At 39.6% G+C, this 23,860-nt stretch overlaps 1 protein-coding gene across 1 annotated transcript in view; it reads right to left on the bottom strand.

Annotated features, from left to right (window-relative positions):
• The window catches only part of SRGAP1 (SLIT-ROBO Rho GTPase activating protein 1), a 274,483-nt gene that overhangs the window by 38,814 nt on the left and 211,809 nt on the right, over nucleotides 1-23,860 (bottom strand). The window contains exons 11-15 of the mRNA XM_022571634.2: nucleotides 17,646-17,673; nucleotides 13,835-13,937; nucleotides 10,221-10,281; nucleotides 9,988-10,065; nucleotides 7,553-7,687 (exon numbers count right to left, since the gene is read on the bottom strand). Of these exons, the coding sequence (XP_022427342.1) occupies nucleotides 7,553-7,687; nucleotides 9,988-10,065; nucleotides 10,221-10,281; nucleotides 13,835-13,937; nucleotides 17,646-17,673 (405 nt within the window). The remainder of the gene's footprint in view (nucleotides 1-7,552; nucleotides 7,688-9,987; nucleotides 10,066-10,220; nucleotides 10,282-13,834; nucleotides 13,938-17,645; nucleotides 17,674-23,860) is intronic.

Below are 23,860 nucleotides of genomic sequence, written 5' to 3'. Positions count from 1 at the left end.
AACACAGGAGAAGGAAAAGACCTACAATAACAAACCCAAAACGATTAAGAAAATGGTAATAGGAGCACACATATCGATAACTACCTTAAATGTAAATGTATTAAATGTTCCAACCATAAGACAGACTGGCTGAATGGATACAAAAACAAGACCCATATATATGCTGTCTACAAGAGACCCACTTCAGACCTAGGGACACGTACAGACTGAAAGTGAGGGGATGGAAAAAGATATTCCATGCAAATGGAAATCAAAAGAAAGTTGGAGTAGCACTTCTCATATCAGACAAAATAGACTTTAAAAATAAAGGCTATTACAAGAGACAAAGAAGGACACTACATAATGATCAAGGGATCAATCCAAGAAGAAGATATAACAATTGTAAATATTTATGCCCCCAACATAGGAGCACCTCAATACTTAAGGCAAATACTAACAGCCATAAAAGGGGAAATCGACAGTAACACAATCATAGTAGGGGACTTTAACACCCCACTTTCACCAATGGACAGATCATCCAAAATGAAAATAAATAAGGAAACACAAGCTTTAAATGATACATTAAACAGGATGGACTTAATTGATATTTATAGGACATTCCATCCCAAAACGACACAATACACTTTCTTCTCAAGTGCTCATGGAACATTCTCCAAGACAGATCATATCATGGGTCACAAATCAAGCCTTGGTAAATTTAAGAAAACTGAAATCATATGAAGTATCTTTTCTGACCTCGATGCTATTAGACTAGTTATCAGTTACAGGAAAAAATCTGTAAAAAATACAAACACATGGAGGCTAAACAATACACTACTAAATAACCAAGAGCTCACTGAAGAAATCAAAGAGGAAATCAAAAAATACCTAGAAACAAATGACAATGAAAACACGACGACCCAAAACCTACAGCATGCAGCAAAAGCAGTTCTAAGAGGGAAGTTTATAGCAATACAATCCTACCTTAAGAAACAAGAAACATCTCAAATAAACAACCTAACCTTACACCTAAAGCAATTAGAGAAAGAAGAACAAAAACACCCCAAAGTTAGCAGAAGGAAAGAAGTCATAAAGATCAGATCAGAAATAAATGAAAAAGAAATGAAGGAAATGATAGCAAAATCAATAAAAGTAAAAGCTGGTTCTTTGAGAAGATAAACAAAATTGATAAACCATTAGCCAGACTCATCAAGAAAAAAAGGGAGAAGACTCAAATCAATAGAATTAGAAATAAAAAAGGAGAAGTAACAACTGACACTGCAGAAATACAAAGGATCATGAGAGATTACTAAAAGCAACTCTATGCCAATAAAATGGACAACCTGGAAGAAATGGATAAATTCTTAGAAATGCACAACCTTCTGAGACTGAACCAGGAAGAAATAGAAAATATAAACAGACCAATCACAAGTAATGAAATTGAAACTGTGATTAAAAATCTTCCAACAAACAAAAGCCCAGGACCAGGTGGCTTCACAGGTGAATTCTGTCAAACATTTAGAGAAGAGCTAACACCTATCCTTCTCAAACTCTTACAAAATAGAGCAGAGGGAGGAACACTCCCAAACTCATTCTATGAGGCCACCATCGCCCTGATACCAAAACCAAAGATGTCACAAAAAAAGAAAACTACAGACCAATATCACTGATGAACATAGATGCAAAAATCCTCCACAAAATACTAGCAAACAGAATCCAACAGCACATTAAAAGGATCATACACCATGATCAAGTGGGGTTTATCCCAGAAATGCAAGGGTTCTTCAATATACGCAAATCAATCAATGTGATAAACCATATTAACAAACTGAAGGAGAAAAACCATATGATCATCTCAATAGATGCAGAAAAATCTTTCAACAAAATTGAACACCCATTTATGATAAAAACCCTCCAGAAAGTAGGCATACAGGGAATCTACCTCAACATAATAAAGGCCATATATGACAAACCCACAGCCAACATTGTTCTCAGTGGTGAAAAACTGAAACCATTTCCACTAAGATGAGGAAACAAGACAAGGTTGCCCACTCTCAACACTCTTATTCAACATAGTTTTGGAAGTTTTAGCCACTGCAATCAGAGAAGAAAAAGAAATAAAAGGAATACAAATCGGAAAAGAAGAAGTAAAACTGTCACTGTTTGCAGATGACATGATACTATACATAGAGAATCCCAAAGATGCTACCAGAAAACTACTAGAGCTAATCAATGAACTTGGTAAAGTAGCATGATATAAAATTAATGCACAGATATCTCTTGCATTCCTGTACACTAATGGTGAAAAATCTGAAAGAGAAAGGAAGGAAACACTCCCATTTACCACTGCAGCAAAAGGAATAAAATACCTAGGAATAAACCTACCTAAGGAGACAAAAGACCTGTACTCAGAGAATTATAAGACACTGATGAAAGAAATTAAAGATGATACAAACAGATGGAGAGATATACCATGTTCTTGGATTGGAAGAATCAACATTGTGAAAATGACTCTACTACCCAAAGCAATCTACAGATTCAATGCAATCCCTATCAAACTACCACTGGCATTTTTCACAGAGCTAGAACAAAAAATTTCGCGATTTGTATGGAAACACAAAAGACCCCGAATAGCCAAAGCAGTCTGGAGAAATAAAACCGAGCTGGAGGAATCAGGCTCCTGGACTTCAGAGTATACTACAAATCTGCAGTAATCAAGACAGTATGGTACTGGCACAAAAACAGAAATACAGATCAATGGAACAGGATAGAAAGCCCAGAGATAAACCCATGCACAGATGGTCACCTTATCTTTGATAAAGGAGGCAAGAATATACAATGGAGAAAAGACAGCCTCTTCAATAAGTGGTGCTGGGAAAACTGGACAGCTACATGTAAAAGAATGAAATTAGAACACTCCCTAACACCATACACAAAAATAAACTCAAAATGGATTAGAGACCTAAATGTAAGAGAATGAGAAACCTAAATGTAAGGCCAGACACTTAGAGGAAAACATAGGCAGAACACTCCATGACATACATCACAGCAAGATCCTTTCAGACCCACCTCCTAGAGAAATGGAAATAACAACAAAAATAAGCAATTGGGACCTAATGAAACTTTAAAGCTTTTGCACAGCAAAGGAAACTATAAACAAGACGAAAAGACAACCCTCAGAATGGGAGAAAATATGTGCAAACAAATCAACGACAAAGGATTAATCTCCAAAATATACAAGCAGCTCATGCAGCTCAATATCAAAAAAACAAACAACCCAATCCAAAAATGGGCAGAAGACCTAAACAGACATTTCTCCAAAGAAGATATACAGAATGCCAACAAACACATGAAAGGATGCTCAACATCACTAATCATTAGAGAAATGCAAATCAGAACTACAATGAGTATCGCCTCACACTGGTCAGAATGGCCATCATCAAAAAATCTAGAAACAATAAATGCTGGAGAGGGTGTGGAGAAAGGGGAACCCTCTTGCACTGTTGGTGGGAATGTAAATTGATACAGCTGCTATGGAGAATAGTATGGAGGTTCCTTAAAAAGCTAAAAATAGAACTATCATACGACCCAGAAATTCTACTACGCGGCATATACCCTGAGAAAACCATACGTCAAAAAGAGTCATGTACCACAATGTTCACTGTAGCTCTATTTACAATAGCCAGGACATGGAAGCAACCTAAGTGTCCATCGACAGATGAATGGATAAAGAAGATGTGGCACATATACACAATGGAATATTACTCAGCCATAAAAGGAAATGAAATTGAGTTATTTGTAGTGAGGTGGATGGACCTAGAGTCTGTCATACAGAGTGAAGTCAGTCAGAAAGAGGAAAGTAAATACCGTATGCTAACACATATATATGGAATCTAAAAAAAAGAAAGAAAAAAAATGGTTCTGAAGAACCTAGGGGCAGGACAGGTATAAAGACGCAGATGAAGAGAATGGACTTGAGGACATGGAGAGGGGGAAAGGTAAGCTGGGAAGAAGTCAGAGAGTGGTATGGACATATATACACTACCAAAGTAGATAGCTAGTGGGAAGCAGCCACATAGCACTGGGAAATCAGCTCGGTGCTTTGTGTCCACCTAGAGGGGTGGGATAGGGAGGGTGGGAGGGAGTCGCAAGAGGGAGGAGATATGGGGATATATGTTTATGTATAACTGATTCACTTTGTTATACAGCAGAAACTAACACACCATTGTAAAGCAATTATACTCCAATAAAGATGTTAAAAAAAAAAGAAAGGTATTTCTGTAGATTTTCCTTCTTTTCCCTTCTTTTCTTCCTATTTTGCTTCGTATTTAATTTTGAGAAAGCTTGTCTTGGATTGTTACAAAACATTTACTGTGGTGGGAAAAATCATGCTGGAACCAACACAACTTCTGGGTTAAGCTAACATCATTTCTAAATGCACGTGAAGTAATTATGGCAGAGAAACACATATGTTGCTGGACAGATAGATTGGTAAATGCCTGACCCAGGTACTGGCATATGTGACCTGAGTTTGTAGTAGGAGTAGTTGTAATAGTTGTGATGGTGACAGCTAGCAACATATACTTAGGCTCATTATGTGCCAGGCATGATGCTATAAACACTTAGTATGGATTATCTCCTTTATTCACACAGACTCTATGAAGTAGATAAAGAAACAGATATTTTAAAAGATTAAATATTTATCTCTGCCCCAGGTTACAAAGTTGTTAAGTGGTGAAGCTAGGATTTGAACCCAGATCTTTCTGACTCTAAGGCTTCAGCTTTTAATAACCACAATAAAATAATATTTCTCATCTAATGAAAGTGTGATGTGATTTTGCAGTAGTAAATGACAATGCAGCCCAATGGTCTTTATCCAGCTGGCATATGTAAACATAAATGTTGATGATGTATGTACCTAGAAAACCACTGAACATTAGAGAGTGCTTATAATTTTTGCAGATTTAGACTTCCTGGCTAAGCTGGTGAGGGAAATCTTTGCATATGGCCAAAGGAGAATTCCAGAAGTGTGACACCTTCTCAGTTCTTTCCAGCTGAGTCAGAGGCTGCTGTGATGACTCAGGCTATGCGAGGGCCTTGGAATGGACACTCAGGCACACTTCTGAATTCCACACACGCATCAGACTGTATGGGGCGGGGGTGGAGGTAATTATCACCAGGGAATTCATACTCAATGAGATCTAGGACTTCAGGCATGGATGCCAACCAAATAATTTTGGTGGAATTTTGACTTTTCATTTAAATTCTATTTAACAACTATGAATTATTCACTCACCACATGACTGGAATTAACTATGCCAAGTGTTGTAGCTACAAAACGGAATAAACTATCAAGACCTCACACGCCCATGGAGCTAAATGTAGACATTTCATTGAACGTACTCCATGCTGGGCACTCTTCTTGGCACTTTACATGTATTAACTCATTTAATTCTCACAACCCTATTATATATGGACTAATGTTCTCCCTATTTTATAGATGATGAAACTGATGAAACTGAGCAGAGAGGTTAAGAAACTTGCTGAGCAATTTGTACCTAGGATTTGGACCTAGGCTGTTTGAGTCTGGAACCTACGTTCTTGGCCTCTTCCCTAAACTCTCTGTAGTAGAGGGAGACAGAGAGGTTAAAAGTAATTGTAATGCGGGGCTTTAAGAAAAATTATAGACATATGTATACAATGGACTATTAGTAGAGGAGAAAGTGACTAATGCTGCCTCGGGTACTAGGGAGGATGGCAGTCTGGGAGGAGTGCCAGTTCAGCAAATCCTTCCTAGTGGATGTCAAATGGCTGTCAGGGACAGCAGATGAAACAGCACAGGCAAAGGCACGGAGGTGGGAAATGGCCTGGCGTGCCTGCAGGTTGCTACTATTGAAATCGAAAGGCAATAAGGGGGCTTCTCTGGTGGCGCAGTGGTTAAGAATCTGCCTGCCAACACAGGGGACACGGGTTAGAGCCCTGGTCCGGGAAGATCCCACATGCCGCGGAGCACGTAAGCCCATGCACCACAACTACTGAGCCTGCGTTCTAGAGCCCGCGAGCCACAACTACCGAAGCCTGCGCTCCTAGAGCCCGTGCTCCGCAACGAGAAGCCACCGCAATGAGAAGCCCGCGCATCACAAAGAAGAGTAGCCCCCGCTCGCCACAACTAGAGAAAGGCTGCGCGCAGCAGCGAAGACCCGACGCAGCCAAAAATAAATAAATAAAAGAAAGGCATTAGGGTAGTCGGCAGGAGATGAGTGCATAGGAGGAGAGAGATCAAGGAGAGGAAGAATTTCATTCTGTGAGTTGGCCATACCAAGGGGTTTGTTTTCAGGTGGGAAATATTGAAATAGGTTTTAAACGGGGTGGTGCGGTGGTGGTAATGTAACACTCGATTTGCCCTTTTGAATCTAGCTGGGGTTGAGAGGTAAGGAAAGAGGGCAAAACCTACACGTAGGGTCTCCCAGTGAGAAACCAAGGCCCTGGTGACGGGAATGGGGAAGGAAGGGTGAGTGGAGAGATCTTCTGAGGTCCGCTGGACCTGCTGATTCAGGAGGGTGGTTTGGCAGAGGAGGTTTGCTCATTAGAGTAAAGCTTGATTCTCATGGAAGCCCTCACTATGTGATTTAAGTCAGCTCTCCACCATTGCCCAGGAATTTGGACTTAAAGGACACCACATTTATAGAGGTATGGGACGTGACTGAGGTTAAATACCTAATTCTCAGTATCATTATTTTCACCTTCCTTCCTGTAGTGACAAGAGCTCCCCACCCCCTGCAGAAAACAGCAATGCTTTACTCTGCTGCTGACTATGGGTTTCATAATATATCATACATGGTCCCAGAGCAACTCTGCCTATTAGCTGGGGATGCCCACTGACAGATAATTACCACCTGCTGTTCCTGCACTGTAATAGTGATCATTTATCTCCTTTTACCTTATTTCTTTAAAAAAAAATTACTTATTTGGTTGCACCAGGTCTTAGCTGCAGCACGTGGGCTCCTTAGTTGTGGCATGTGAACTCTTAGTTGCGGCATGCATGTGGGATCTAGTTCCCTAACCAGGGATTGAACCCAGGCCCCCCCCGCATTGGGAGTGCAGAGTCTTATCCACTGCGCCACCAGGGAAGTCCCCACCTTTTACTTTGTTTCTTGAAGTAACATTCGAAGATGGATAAGTTACCCTACTCCTAAGATCAGTGGAGAAAACTAAGAACCAAAAGGCAAAAAGGAGTTATATTTCCATGCTTACAGCCTTCTCCTCACTTTCAGCTGGTTGGTACCTGCCTCTCTGCTCTATCCCACATACTAACGGGGAAGCTCTCGGGCTCTGTGGAGCCCGAGGAATGTTTAGGAGCAGAGCCCACTCAGCGAAGGGCGAGGCCACAGCTGGGAAGATGACTCACGCTGGATCCAGAAAGAAAACAAATAGTCTCAGAAATTTGGTGGTGATGGGTAATGGTGGGGGAGGAAGATACAGGGAGAGGGGCCACTGCCTTTTCCAGGAAATTGGTTAGTGAAGTAATTTTAGTGGGAAAAGAATTGTTAAAAAAAAAAAAAAGCCCACTTACTGACACAAGAAATCAGATCATTAAATCTTTCCTTAGGAAAGAGGGGGTTTTCCAGCCCACGGAAGTAGAGCTTTAGAACGCCAGCAACTGAGTTAATATCATGGTTACTCTGCTCGTCAGCCAAAGGGTTTTCACCTAAAAAAAAAAATCAAAAAAGAAAAATTAGTTACATGCACATTGCTTCTCTTTTTATCTCTGAACAAAAATGTTTCTATACTCACACACACATTTCTATATATACATGTATCTTTTAATTATGTTTTATGGAAGATTATATGCTACTAAAATTAAAATAACTGGTTTAGATATCCCACCCCATGATTAACCTAAAAATAGTTGGTTAAAATAAAGCTTTTTTTTTTTTATCATATGCTACCAAATAATCCCTTACAAATTACCTAAATCTTAAAATAAAATATTGTGGGATTTATAATTGGACCCAACTTTTTTTTTTAAAGCTAAAATCTGTTATATTAGGTTGACATAAATTCAAATACTATATTCTGTGTTTCTTATTCTACTGGGGAAAAGAAACAATATAGGTCTGTCTGGCTATGCTATATGGATCAGCAAAATTTATCAGAAATACTACAGGACTCACCTAATTGTGAATACCGACAATTAAATAAATACTTCTCAAAGTGGCATGGTGGTGTTCATAGCAGACTTGAAAGCTGCTTTCAGCAGTGGGAGATTTTGAAATCAGAGAGAGGAATTTGAAAATGTACCTTAACAGTACCAAGGAATTTGCATAAAAAGTGGAAAATTTAAAAATATATCACAAACATGAAATTATATTATTCTTTATGCTAAGCACTTTAAAATGATCAGGTAACTGACCTGGCTTGTCCACCTCCCTGAGAATCAAACTGAAATAAAATCCTTAAGAAGTTCAACATAATGTACAGCCTTAAATCAAACTCCATTTTTTTATTCACAGGTCTGCTCTTCTAAAGTTCACAAAAATTGTACATTGAATTTTAACTTTTTTTTTTTTGCCTGTTGGGGCAGCTTATTTTCAGGGACCTGTGGTTCCTTTTTCTCTGCTTCAAGGGTAGGAAATCATTGAACACGAATTCACCAAAATATTTTTTTTTGGCCCACTGTGAGAAAGCCTTACCCAAAGGGATCACAAACAAACAACATACTAGGGGAATGTTCAAGGAAAAATAATAAAGCATTTTTGCTTGCAGTGGCTGGCACAGGAACCTGAGGCTTTACTACATTTCAATTTATCTTGAATATGGTCCATGTAAGAGACTTGGACACTTAGCCCTTGAGAGGGGAGGCCGCTCAGCTCTATGCACTGTAAGAGGCTTTGGAAGAGGAAAAACAATCTGGCTCCAAGTTCACCTCTTTACCCAAGGTTTCAAACTGGCTCTGTGTCAAGTCTGGGTTAGGGCAAATGGGACCAAGAGGGGTTGCCTTGTCTCCAAGCCTTGATGCCCCTCCCTCTGCATCCTTGGCTTGACTTCCAAGCAGAGGCAGGAAGGTGCAGATGTATCCAGAAGCAGACACAATACAAATCATTAAAACTGGAGAGCATTATTAGCTAAGACCCACTCCTAAAGAGTTAGGCATGGGCTTCCCAGGTGGCGTAGTGGTTGAGAGTCCGCCTGCCGATGCAGGGGACATGGGTTCGTGCCCCAGTCCGGGAGGATCCCACATGCCGCGGAGCGGCTGGGCCCGTGAGCCATGGCTGCTGGGTCTGCGCGTCCGGAGCCTGTGCTCCGCAACGGGAGAGGCCACAACGGTGAGAGGCCCGCGTACCGCAAAAAAAAAAAAGAGTTAGGCACTTTCATGGATTATACCCAATTCTCACACCAGTCCTGGGATTCTGCAGATGAGGAAACCGAAGCCAGAATAAGAGATGAGTCACTTGACCCAAATCACATGATTAGTAAATGCAAGAGTGTGATTTGATTCTAGGTCCGCTTGATGCTAAAGTGTACGGTTTTGCTAATCATAATGTTTAGGAGGACTTATTTAGCCAATTGGGAATAAGAGTAAGGCACCAACTAAGGTCACAGGGAAGGAGTCTGTGGATGGTAATAAGAGGAAGGAGAGTTCCTGACAAAGGAAACAGACATGAAGCTGGGATGAGTCACCTCAAACAGCTGCTATGCAGGCCCAGGGCTGTTCTTGCCACTCTTCTAGAACCTTTCATGAGCCACCTTTGACAACGTGCTGAGGATTATCAATGCCATTCCTAAACCAGGATACAAAACTCATATGCTTTTCTAGACTTGATAACAAGGTCTTATGATTTTGGCTTCATTTCTTAGCTATTCTAAATAGATTCTTAACTCAACATCCACAACGAAATAAATGCAGAGAAAGGTTTTGAAGATATATAGAATAAGTATGCCACTTCACTCTACAGAAAATGATGACTTTTTAACAAGGTTTGCTTATAGGTGCAGACATGCAAGTACCTCTCTCAAATGAATTTTTAATATCATTGACTTCCACCTGGGAACCAGACACTCTGAAAATCCCCTGATGCTGAAGACCTAAAGAGAACAGAAGGGAAAGAGCATGAAAGAACCCATCATGTCCTCCAGGTCCCCCTTTTCCCAACAATTAAGTATTAAAAGGAAAGACATATTTACTGAAATACTCCTAGTAATTATTGTTTAAAATAAGAATATTGCAGTTTAGGGCCTACCATAGAGATTGATGAACCGAATACAGCTTTCCACAATGAGGGGGATGATCTGTCCTGAGTCCTGGGTAAAGAGATGGAAACCAGTTAACCGCAAAGAAGAGGCACAAATCACACATAACAATAAAGCTCATAGTTTAACCCTAGTTAAAGACTGACTTTTACTCTTTTAGATGATCATCTCCAAACACACTCCCTCTAAAATATTCCACAAGGGCCAAATATCAAATTATATTTAACTGAAGGTATGTTTCAGTTCTGGGGCAAACCAAATTAAATACATTGAAGGCAATCGTGTTTCAACTTACTCTGCTGTGTCTAAAGATGTCAAGCTAATTCATCTTTTCTACTGTATGTAGGCTTACATATAGAAATGAATATATAAATCACTCAGTTTTTAAAAGGTTATTTATACGAGTAATTAATCTAATGGACCTGAAAAGAACTCTGTGTATTTTAAGCACAGCATCTTAGGACGGACTGACTGTACTAGTCACCAAACACAACCATTCAGCCATCTCAGGCTCTTCTCTGTGGCATCCCTGAGAGTCCACCATCTAGATGGTGACAGTTATAAAAGGGCTTACGTGTTTCCAGATGCGTAACATGAGAATTGCTTTAGAGCTGCTCACAACGTGTCATGTATTTATTTAGTTGGCATCAGAACTTACTGATCCTTAGAGATTTTTCACTGTTATTTTTTCATGTTTTAGGGATGGAGAAAAAAATGGCACCAACGCACACCCCATTAGATCTCGTTTTCTTAGAAGGACCATCTCTTAGCCTTCTTTCTCCACATCTCATAATATAGTCAGTGCACTCTACTGAGCAAATGCGAATTCTGGAAATGTATTAAGACATGTACAGGATGACAAATGAAATGAAGGAGCTGCTTAGGTCACAGTTAAATATGTATCAATGCCATGCACTCCATGTAGTTAAAAAAGGTTACCGACTATGGAGTTATTTTTCATGTTCTTTTCAGGCTCTGCTCTTTCAGGAATTAGAGCTTTAAGGTTAACATGGAGGTTCAAAATGATTAGCTGAAATCAGGCACTAATTCATGAGGAATTTTATTCTGCAACACAAGAAGAATTTGGTTGTCTCAATCTATTAGAACAATTCAGAATCCACTAACCTTTCCAATTAATCAACAGGGCAAAGAGTGGGAATAATGCAGTCCAGCAATCTAACTTTTTACCATTCCTAGAATGGGTAATATACTTCTTGAGGAATGGTTTCATTTTCGGTTTTAAGACAATCTCATCAGTGTATAAACCAGTTAATGGTTCAATTACTTCTGGAGCCTGCATTAAGTTTCTCTAATTAGTCAATTTGTTTCAGGAATGTAAACTTTATTAATTGTGGACCAGTTGGCTCAAGAATAGCCATATAATTACATCAAAACTTACTAAATACGAGAGGGGATTTTTCTTTAGGATACAACCTTTTTTTATGTGAACAATTCCTATAAAACTGTAATCTAAAAGAGCAACAAATATTTAAATGTAAATGATAAAAGGAGAATATTAGTTTGCAACAGCTGAACTTAGGATTAAAACAAAAAGAAAAACCAAGATTAAAAGGTTATTAAAAGGAAAATGTTTGCATTCAGAAAGTTCTAAATAAAAATGTGTTAGGTTTGTGTATTATTTTAAAAATATTTTCGTCTTCACATTTGCTTAGGCAACTGCTAATCTTTCAGCTATCATCACTATTTCATTCAGATATCATGAATTTTGGAGTCAAAAAGTAATGAATGTGCATGTTTTAATTTAATTTCATGGACGCCAGATGCTTTGGTAGAAAATATTTTACAAGAAGTGAAGCAATGGGCCGTGCTCCATCAACCATTCAAACGAATCCCTTTGTGTCTCAGTTTCCCCATGGGAAACAGGAAAAGTGGTGTTTTTCTCGCAGTGATACTGTGGGGACCTCAATTGGCTGAGCACTTTTCAGAAGTGTAGGGATCCCTGTATCCACTGTTTCACTGTTAGGACCAAAGATTCTTTAATATGGCATCTGGGACAAAGAGGAGCTCACATAAGTGAATTTTCCACGATAAGTGGTTTACTCCCACTTTCGTGCCTAAATTTGGCTTCCTTTAACTGTTCTTAATGAAAAAATCTTTTAAAAATATAATATGTGCTTTCCTATGACCTTAAGCAGTCATTCTTGTACTGTGCTATCAAATATAATGGAATCACACATCTGCTTCTTTGAGCTTTTCTATATTCTCCTTCTCTGCCAGGCAGTTGCACAGCCCAGTGCTTTCATTTTATCATTCCCTTCTCTCCATCTAGTTTGCCCCCGCTTGTGAGCCCTGGGCTGGGAAACCAGATAATCAAATTTGACAATAATTTCATATTAAATTAGAGCCAATAAGGCTCTTCTGGGTTTAAGGCTAATGGCATTGGATTCGTGATTGCTCTGTAGGTTGTCCGGTGACTTTTCACTCAATTCCAGGGTTAGGGCTCAGTTTTAAGGTTGCCAGATGCTTTTAATCTCTGTATGTATGCATGTGTCTCTCTGTCCGCATGCATGCGCACACACACATACATTTTTTAACGATTAGTGTACATATCCAATAAAAGATCTGTCTTTAAAGAAAGCAAGACAGCTGTAACATATTGTTAAGGGAGGTTATCAATGATGTGGTTTCCTGTATAAATTTAGTCTTCAGAAACACTGCGTCCCATGTCATAAAATGTTAGCTATGAAAGAGTAAGTTCTTCTCTTTTTTGTATAATTTACATGAGGGTCCAAAATCCAGTATTAAATGTACATTTGGTATTTAACATTGACTCTCCTTAATAAAAGCCCCTGACCCAAATTTAGTATGTTTGCCAAATACATAATGTAAAACTTAAGAGTTTATCCAACTCCTCTTAAATCAGTGTTTGAGTTCTATGATTCTTTTCTAAGTAAAGTTGTTTATAAACCTGTCTAATTTCCAATTGCAAACACTTTTCTTTTAAAGACCTTAAAAAATCTAATTAAAGCCAAGCATGACTGTGATTTGAAAATGATATCAAGAGCGAAAGAGGCTGTGCCCTCGCTTCCCTCGAGCACTATACCTGATGTCTCGCGTGTGAATTCCTTCGTCCTCGGCTAGAAGCGTTATCAGAAATACAGGGTGAAAAAGACAGAGTAAACATAGCAGAGATCCAGATACAGACCACAGGGTCCTACAATTTATCCAATATAATGAATTCCTCAAGTCATGGGAAATCGAAACTCGTTGTGCTTCAGAGCTAGCTTAACGATGGACTTTAGATATATTTTGTGCCACCTCATTTGCGTGAGTAGAAACAAAACATTTTATCAGGTAGCTCTTTTCCTTTTCGTACAAATTATGGCTTTTTTTTTTTTTTTAAGGAAGAGGGCTTTCTCTTTTGCCAGTATAATAATACCCACATTTATTCCCTCTTCTGAAGGCACTCAAACCAAATATTCTTTCCTCTCTCTGACTTCAGGAAATATTATATTGATTTTCTGGGAAAGCAAAGAGCCCCAGGACAGACTTGGACATAATGACCTGCCTCCTTTTATGAGAGGCTGAGACCATTATAGTAAGAAGCGTGGAGATCAGCCACCCAGATGGCTGGTGCCAGTACCTTGATGAATGTTTCCAAATCCCCATTAAACAACTTAGCATTATACTGTGAGCGGGGTCTGGACTTCCTGTGTTTCTGGGGCTTAGGGGGAACATTTGGAGGCCTAAGAGAGGGAATATAATTACTGAGCATGGCAGAAATCAAACAATAAATGAAACACCCATAGGTCACATCAAAATTACAAAACACAGGAATTCTTGTGTTCCTTCCCCACCCCTACCCACAGAGGAAAACAGTCCTCCCCTTTCCCATTTATTTACTTTTACTTATATATCAAAACCCATACCAGCTATTCAATCAGACTATTCTTTTCTTGTATGTTGTAGTTGACATTTGTTTGCTAGTTTGTTTTAAAGCGGTCATCATCAACAAATGGAATTAACTACGAGCTATTTGGCCAAGAGTTACAAACCGAGGTTTGTGTTATTCGGCTTACAAGTCACACAGAAGACAACGGGTCATAAAAATTAGGACTCTGATAGATCCCAATAGAGAAATTAAATATAATATTTTTAGTTATGACATAATTCTTCAATGCAAATAACATGACATCTGTTTGACATCCCTCAGGTAATTAATGGGATTTTATTTTATGCAAAAGTAGCTACTAATGGGTCACAAGTGAAAAACAGAGTTTTATTTCACTGCTATTTCTGGGGGGCAGTGGGTCCAGGCTCACATGAATTGTTATTTCTTTAAAACAGACTAGCTCATCACCTATTTGTAGAGCATTAAGATGCACCCATTTATTATTTTCTGGACTCTCTCCATCTCCAGTCTGCTTGCTTTGATGGATAAGTCAGTCTCTCTGGCATATGGACATCCAGGGTACCAAGTACCATATTTAGAAACCCTGCATCATCCTGCTCTGTAACTGGAGAGAGGGAACCTCTTCTGCCCTCTCCCTTTACGGCAAAGAGGGCCAGGATTACGTGACTCAACTTCAACAACTGTGCTGCAAGGAATACATGCAAGAAGAATCCCAAAACTTCTCTCTGGACATTCCAATCTAAACTCCTTCTTAAAAGGGAAGGCTGGTTTGAGGATGTACACCACACTTGGAAATCAGGTAAAGCCCTTTACTAAGCTGCAAACTCTCTAGGAAGAATTGCCTTTTCAGTTCATTAAAGTTCTGAAAGACCAGTTTAGAAACAAAAGCCCAAGAGTTTATGTAGAAGCCTGGCTAGCTTCCTAAGGTATTATCATAGCAGTCAAGAGAGGTAGGGGAACAAACTTGCTGATACCGCCTTCCATACCCAAATTCTAAGGCTCTCCCAACAGCTGGGCTCCTATGACTAATGGGGTATACAGCAAGCAACACCTGAAGCTCCATGGTGCTCGAGAGGTTAAAAGGAGCCCTTGCAAGTGTCTAGAAGCAAACATGGAAAATTTCACCTAGCAAGTCAATCTGCTACTGCTGAAGTTTCTGAAATCTTGTTTATACACTGAACAAGATTTATACACTGAATTCTATGCCATTCACCGAGGAAAGGATCTGGTAGGTATAAACAAACAAAACAACTGCCCACCAAGGAATTTAACCATATGTGCTTGATTTCATCCACTCTTTTCATTATTTTAGAAGTATTTTAAAATATAGACTTTATTTTTACTCAGGTACGGTGAGGCAACAGATCAGAAGACAACTGTTATTGGGAAGACGGTTTGTTACTCACAATTCCCAAGAGTTGGGGGCATGCTACTACATGGGGGAGGGGGTCACACGCAGAAGCACCAAGGTCGCTCAGGAGGAAGGAAGAATGAGGGAAAATGTGAGCCTTTGTTGCGGTTCCCACGGGGAGGAACAGGCAAGGCAGGGTAAGCAGGTTTAGGATTGGCTAGTCCTTGAATAATTTTGGTGGGCCCTGGGGGCACGGGAGCTGTCCCTATTTGTCTGGTACCTGGCCTTTGGGTGACTGGGGAAGAGGAACAGGGGCCCTGAGGTGAAGACTTGGTAAAGGAGGTGGCTGAGAGTCTGGGCTCTGGACTGGCTGCTTTGTACGCAAAAGGCACACTTGTAAGCAAGCCCTTTACTATCTCTAGGAATTGACTGACTCTCAGAGGGGGAGTCCCTCCAAGGTCAGTAAGGCCTCAAGATATCAAAGCATCAAATATAGGAACTAGAAAATGTGGTTATTACAACAAGGTCCAAAGAACTTCACATTTAATGCTATCTGGAGCAGTGGATGAAGCCAAGGGAATAGGAACACAGGCTCGTTTTGTTTGGTTACTGATTAGTGGGGACAAGCAAATGTTGTAGCTAGAGCCAAAGCCCCCAGTGGCCCTGGATAATTATTCCTGCATCACTGAGAGATGCAGAGAAACTCCTTGCTGGGGCTAACGGAGAGATGTCTTTTGAGTCTTCTCCCAAAAGTCTGATAATTGCCTCTCTTGACACATCAAAAGTATGAGACAAATAGGAAGATACTAAAGCTGTGAGAGGGATTTGAGGTTAAAATAAACTGCCTGAGTGCTTATCAAGGTACTTTCCACGGCAGAGTTGGCTTGGCAGGCAGACTGGTGCACTGATGGACCTGGCTCTACCACGTACACATCAGGTGAACAGATTCTACGTTCATTCAACATTCGAACTGTATGACTCCTTCTGGTTGTGTGCCTGCCACACAACTTCCAGATAATCTGGCTTTCTAGGCAGAATGCCCATGTGGATGAGAGGAAATACCAGTCAGGATGATGTGAATATCAAGTCTGTTGGGCAAGTACAGCTCTCATTGCAAATATATATTTGCACTCCTTCCTTTAAAAAAATCTTTTAAAAAAGTGCCTTATGTTAATTATAATTTAGAAACAGGTAAAATAGTTGATAATGCAAAGGGACACTATATGTGAAAAAAAACACATATTACTATGCAGGAGTAATATGCCTCTTTGTCACTGACACAGGGAAGAAAAACCTCAGTATTTTCATAAAGTTTAGACAAGTCAGTAGCTGTATCTTTCTAGTTGGTTCACCGAGAAGTAAGAGGGGTTTCCTTTTGAATAAACTGCCTAGCAGGAACATTGCAGAACCTTAAAATCAACTTGCCAACTACTGCAACAGACACACCAGTGTTCTAAATGTCTCCTACCTCAAAGAGAACTCAACTTTAAAAGTGTGAAGTCTTGCTATGTCAATTAGAATAATTTCTGGCTGTTGTACAAATGTTGACAGAGAAAAATAAAACTTGCCACAAACTTTCCCCAACCCAAATCAGAACCTGCGTCCAAAAAGGCTTTTCCTTCTCAGCAGTAGCATCAAAGTCCTTCTAAGAATTTTAAAAAAGGGGAGAAAAAGGAGGAAAAAAAGAAAGAAAGTGCAATATGATACTAGGCATTAAAAGTTAAATTTTTAAAGTAAACCAAACGGGCAGAGCTAAAATCCTAAGAGTATTCAACATAGCTCTAGTTTTTATACACCATACAGGAGCAAGAAGTAACTAACACAGTAGATATTTGCATAATATTGCTTATTAATTAAATTATCAAATCAAAAATCCTATCAGACTCTTTCTAGAAACTTAAAGTGTTTTGGATTAGATAAATCAAACCCATTCAATTTGTGTCTTTTTTTTTTTTTAACTGAGGCTGCTCATTAAAGAGCTTTACAATTCCACTGGGAAACCCTCAGATCTTCCAGAGCAAATCTGGTTTTGTGAGAACCCCAAACACTTCATGTTACTGTTTTGTCAAGCCCAAACTATCTTCCATGTTCATTAACAAAATATCTTCATTCTTGCAGCATTTAAATGGTTGCTTGTTAAAAGAGATAAGAGAGTGAGATGCAATGAGTTATGATAAAATATTTTCCTACCTTGTAGTCATATATTCAGCTCTATGACCTGCAGAAAAAAAAATTAAAATAAGTCAACTGAGTGGCATCCGTGCAATGCATTGGGCAATCTTTTGTATCATCTGTCCCTTGATTTATGATGCTGAGTTTATAATAACTTACACATTTTATGGTGAGGAGCATGAAGACAGTACATAAAGATAGACAAAATATTCAAAGTAAATATTTCATAAAATATATACATAAAATTTAATAAATTCTATAGATTAGAGAAACATATTTCACTTGGCAATATGAGGCAGGGAGTTTTAATTAATTAATTAATTTATTTATTTATTTTTTGCAGTACGCGGGCCTCTCACTGTTGTGGTCTCTCCCGTTGCGGAGCACAGGCTCCAGACACGCAGGCTCAGCAGCCATGGCTCACGGGCCCAGCCGCTCCACGGCATGTGGGATCTTCCCGGACCGGGGCACGAACCCGTGTCCTCTGCATCGGCAGGCGGACTCTCAACCACTGCGCCACCAGGGAAGCCCGGGGAGTTTTATTTTTTATTAAATCAAGAAATAGCTGCGTAATCTTTTTGTTTTTAGTTTTTTGGCCGTGCCATGTGGTATGTGGGATCTTAGTTCCACGACCAGGGATTGAACCTGAGCCCCCTGCAGTGGAAGCTCAGAGTCTTAACCACTGGACCACCAGGGAAGCTCCTGCTTGATCTTAACTGTAAGTTCAAAGATGAAATACAAATAAAACACATCCAAGATTTGAATGTTAGTTATTCCCCGCCTTGACTGATACTTGTGAGAGAGAAGCAGGGGGTCACGTAGGGTTAGGAGAACTCAATTTCCTTTTCCTTTAGATTAAATTGGTGTTTATTCTATAATATGAAATCAGGGAGAGAAGTTGCATTTTATAGTCGGAAATGACATTTGCAGATATTAAAGTACAAGGACATTAAACTATGCTACATTCCACCAACTTGTAAGCTAACAGCCTTTCCCAGAATTCTCTGTCACTTAAAACATGAGTTCTTATACATTTGGGCTTCTTGATTTTTTTAAATAACAGCTCTGTATTTTTGTGGTGCTCCTACAAACTGAGGTAATTTCAAGTTTGAATATGTCTATGGGTTGCTGTCTGTTCTCTCTTATATTTAGGGTGAAGCAGTGGGAAGGGGTGTGGGAGAGTTAATCCATTCAACTGGTTTATTTGCAAAATGATGATACGGTCCTGAAACAGCCTGAAAATACAGCTGGCAGAGAAGGGTCATGTTGCAGCACAAACAGGTGAGACCAGCCCATAGTATCACAGCGGTGATTCAGGCTTGTAGGGCAAGGCCAATATAACAATCCGTAGAGAGAGCTGCCTGGTTGGGAATGGTGAATGAACACTGCCAGGCTGCAACGAGTCTTTTACTCTATCATTTGCTTTTGAATAACAAGTGACATAAGGTATTTGGCTAATACCTATTTACTAAACAAGGGGCACCAGTTCATATCAGAGAATATCTTTCTCAAACAGATCCAGGCTACTGTTAAGTCTTGGTAGAATCTGTCCTTGGCCATGACTTGGGGTTGGGGTCGGGGGAAAGGAGAAAAATCTGATTTTAATTAATGATTCTACCTATCATTTAACTGGAAGTCCCTTCCTTCTGCTGGCCTTCTGCTATTTTGGGGAACAAGAAAAAAGAGACGGTGGACACAGAACTCCAGAAGAATTTATAGCTATTTCTAAGTGGGAGACGTCTATCAGAAAGCGGAGAGAGCAGACGGTGAGCTAAGTGTGATGTCTTACAGGATAGCCTTCAGCAGGAAGCTGGCTATACAGGGTTAAAGCACAAGGAGAAGACAGGGCTGGAGATATTTAAAGAGTTACCACCCTTTAGGTTGTGCTGGGGCCATGGGAGCTAGCTGAGATCACCCAGTGGGTCAGTAGAATGAACAAAGGATGGAAGGCAGAGAAAATAGCTGGCTTCTGCTGTATTATATTCTGCCATGCTGCATACTTTATTACAACATAAAAGTATGACATAAACTATATATGTATCAATAACAACAATAAAAACAGCAGTGTCTAACATTTACTAGACACTGTTCTAAGCACTTTCTCTATAGTAACTCACAATTTTCACAACTTTATGAAGTAGGTACTATTACTATTTTTATTCTACAGAAGAGACTGAGCATAGAGAAGGCAAGTGACTTGCCCAAGGTCACATGGTCAGTATGTGGTGGGTCTGGCACTAAGGCTCAGGTTTGTTTTAATTCTAGATCTGAGCTCCCCAGTAATACTGGGTGGGCCAAAAAGTTCGTTCTGTTTTAAGTGAAAATAAAAGACATTTTTCATTTTGCCAAGAATTTTATCGCACAATGTATTCACTAACCGAATGAACTTTTTGGCCAATCCAATATATTGTAAAATGTTAAGTCTTTCGTTTTCCCCAGCAAATACTCTGAAAGATGCTAGAAGACAGGTAGAGACTATGGCTTACATATCTGTCCACCTCATATGGCTAAAGCCAAATACAAAATACTGAAGATTTAATAAATTAAATTATTAAACAAATCTAATATCTATCAAATTAAAGAGAATCACAGAGGTTAATAACTTTCAAGTGATTCAATGATAAAGATGTTAATGATAATTCCTTAGAAATGAAATGCTTTATAATGTTTAAGTTTTGCTATTTTGTTAAAATATCCCAACTGAATATTCACTAGAGTTAGAAAATGATTATATAAAATGGCTTAAAATCATTTTGCTCCATCCATCCATGGTTAGTATTTGATAAAAAATTAAAAACCTATAAAAGATACGTTTTGATCAATGAGTCAAGAGCAAGCTTTGCAAGAACTATCATTCATAGCATAACTGCCACCACCGCATCCATCGTTTTTTTCTGCTAATAGTACTGAGTGTGTCTTAACTGGTGAATGAGGTTTTATTTTCAATCAGTATCATCATTAATAGATCAATAACACGCAAGCTTAGAAGAACCTGTTTCCCAGAGAAATGTGAACGCTTCCAGTGGTCTGAGGATTAAATTTCAATCACTTTCTTTGGAAGGCTACTTAATTATTAAGAACAACAGAGAACTCCTCCTCCCACTCCAATGCAAGCCATTTGGAAGAAAAGAATGACCCATGACCCAGAATTATCTTGTTCTTGGTACAAGCACCTACTTTGACTACTTTTAAAATTTTACTTGAGAATGAGGAAGAGAATTAGTTTTCATGCCCCAATGTGTTTTATGTCCACAGAGTAAAAGGAAAAACCGAAATATTAATTTGGTTGCAATCTGAGTCCCCAAACTAGATACAATATTTAAAATGTGCACAGCTCAGACTGAATGGAGGCACCCTAGATTTTGTCCCTAACGAATGATTGATACGGACTCCTGGTGTTACTTTCCAGCCCTTTTTCTTCCTTAAAAATACCAACTACCTGCAGTGCTTTTCTAAAAAACATAATTATTCACAATCAGCTTCTCTTTTGAAAGTATATTTGTACTCTTACTCAAAGACAGACAAAGGATTAAGTGAGGATCATCTATTCAATTCCTTTGTCAGAAACCTTATGCCTGGGTCTAGAAACAATATAACATGGAACTCAACTTCCAGTATTAGATTTTCTACGTTCAGCAGAAATTACACTGATATTTACATCCCCTTAACTCCAAATGCTGCACTCAAAGAAGCCAATGTGAACACTAAGGCTCGTTACTAAAATAGAAAAGAAAAAAAATTTCAGTGCCTCAGTTTTATAGACATATAGCTCATTTACCGTGTTCGACTGAACATCTCCAATTTAAAAACAAAGACATCACAAAATGATATAATGGTGCTGCTGAAGGATGATGAAGATGATGAGGACGATTTTGGTCTTAACAACTCATGATGCGTTTCCTTCTATTTCGGTTGTTTTCAAAGATGTGGAATTCTGAATTTTGACAGTGCCACTTTAAGAGCCCAATCTAGTCGCTTTGCAGTGCTGTACATCAAAGGACTTACTGGGCCACTGGTAGCCTGCCAAAAGTGAGCAAGACAGGCCAAACACATGTCCGCAGCTACAGTTTCAGCTGTGTACGATCAACTGCTAAATCCCTGAGTTAGGCTCTATTTCTTTTACTATGAAGGCAGTTTTTGTAGCCATGAGCCTAGTATAACTCGGAGATGTGATTTCTACATAAAAAGTCAGGACTGTCCCCAAACACATTGTTTAATACTGTGCTACTAACCTTAGTTGGCCAAACCCAGAGTCGGATCCCGTCTTAAGGGCTCACCATTGGATAATCTCACTGTGGTACAGGCGCCATGAACTTGCCTGGTCTCCTTTGGTGTAAGCCTATTAATGTGAACAGGGCTTGCATGGAAAGCCAAAGGGCTCACAATGGCGGAGCTAAAAGGTGGGGCACGGCCCCCATGCTCTGCTTGTCTTTGGGCAAAGCCGCGAGCAACAAGCCCATGCAGCACAACTGTGTACTGCCAAGCCTGCACGGGGGGCAGGGCGGGGGAGCAGAGAGGTCTGCAGCCAGTGGGTCTGCCGGCACTGGGTGAGAACCATCCAGCTTCCTGCGCGGAATAAACCCAGTCCAGCGAACGCCTGGTACACGTGAACAAGCTTGTGTCGTTAGGACACCGGAAACCATTGAAAGTAATTACAAGATGAAGACATCCTGGCATGGAGCTCACGAGGTACGATACAGCTTTACACAGTTCAGCAGCTGAAGACGGAATCTGGCGTACGGATTCAGTGAACTGGCTGAAATAGAGCCCTAGCCAAAATGGCATGTAAAATAATACCAACCGGTGGGGCTTTCTCTCCAGGACACATAAGGGAATCTACATAGAACGAGTACCACAAAAGTTTCAGAATGTGATCCCAAGAGTATTAACACGTGTCTACATGCAGTGCCAAGAATGAATTCACCCACTACTAAATTCCCTCCAGCTCACAATTTCTTAAATGGTGTCTCCAGTCCTGTAGGGAAGGACTTTGTGCCTATTAAGTTTTCATCTGCACTGAAGATTATTTATGCTTTGGGACTGGCAACAGACCTTGGGGCATCACTGCAATATCAGGCATTTGTGAAAAGTGGGAAAAAGAAAAAAAGACTTTACATGATATCATGAGGAGAACAAAGAAAAAAGAGGACATAATTGCTGAGGTAAGTCAACTATTCAGAGAGAAAAAAAGGGCTTTTTTTTTAAAGGTTCAAACTTCTGTTACAGAAGAATTGAAAGATTAGTACAGGGAACATTCCTACGCCCTTCACTTAGATTTCCCAACTGTTAACATTTTGCCATAATGGCTTTATTTCCTTCTCTCTCCCTCTCGTATATTTATCTTTTCTCCTGAACCATTTGAAAGTAAGCTGCAGACATTATGACACTCAGCAAGCATTCCTTAAGAATAAGAACGTTCTCCTTCATAACCATAATACCATTATCATATCTAGGAAAGTTAAAAATTCATTAAATAATAGCATATAATATGCAGTCTATATTTAAATTTCCCCAGTTGTCCCTAAAACGCCTTTTATAACTTTTGCTGCGGACGCTCAGGCTCAGAGGCCATGGCTCACGGGCCCAGCCGCTCCGCGGCACGTGGGATCTTCCTGGACCGGGGCACGAACCCGTGTCCCCTGCGTCGGCAGGCGGACTCTCAACCACTGCACCACCAGGGAAGCCCAACTTTGCTTTTTGATTCACAGTCTAATGAAGGTTCACATATTGTATTTGGTTATTTTATTTTTAAAGACAGTTCTTAGCACTTTAAATGTTATTTGTTTTTTTTCTAAGTGAAATTGGCCTTTTATCTTAGAGTCTGTCATCCTAACTGCAATACATGGAGTTTCAGGTTATGATGATCTTTCTCCATGTGGACATTCCCAGAGGATAATGGTCGCTTAGAGGAAACCAGGAGATAAGGTGATGGAAACCCTGCTTTATGGCTAAGGAAGGTTCTAAAATGGTAGGAGGCAAGAGTTTAGGTCAAGGGAGCAAACTCCTTTTGGCCCAAGTTATTTACACAACTCAGTCCCCTGATTTCCCTCTCCCATCTGTATTCTCTTTCATTTTTTATAACTTCCAGCAAGATCTAGTGTGAATAAAAGATAATTAAATGTATTACAGATTATGAGGTACTTATGACAGGAACTTCATTTGTGTTTTTTTTTTCCCTTTTAAATTTCATGAAGATGAAAAGGGAAGCAATAACATCTACACTGTACCCTTTA

This window comes from Delphinapterus leucas, chromosome 11 (genome assembly GCF_059928025.1).
Source record: "Delphinapterus leucas isolate spDelLeu-1000000601 "Yukka" chromosome 11, BTC_Dleu_Yukka2, whole genome shotgun sequence".
Classification (NCBI taxonomy): domain Eukaryota; kingdom Metazoa; phylum Chordata; class Mammalia; order Artiodactyla; family Monodontidae; genus Delphinapterus; species Delphinapterus leucas.
The sequence above is the reverse complement of the archived record's forward strand: the minus strand, read 5'-3'. Positions and strand labels throughout refer to the sequence as shown.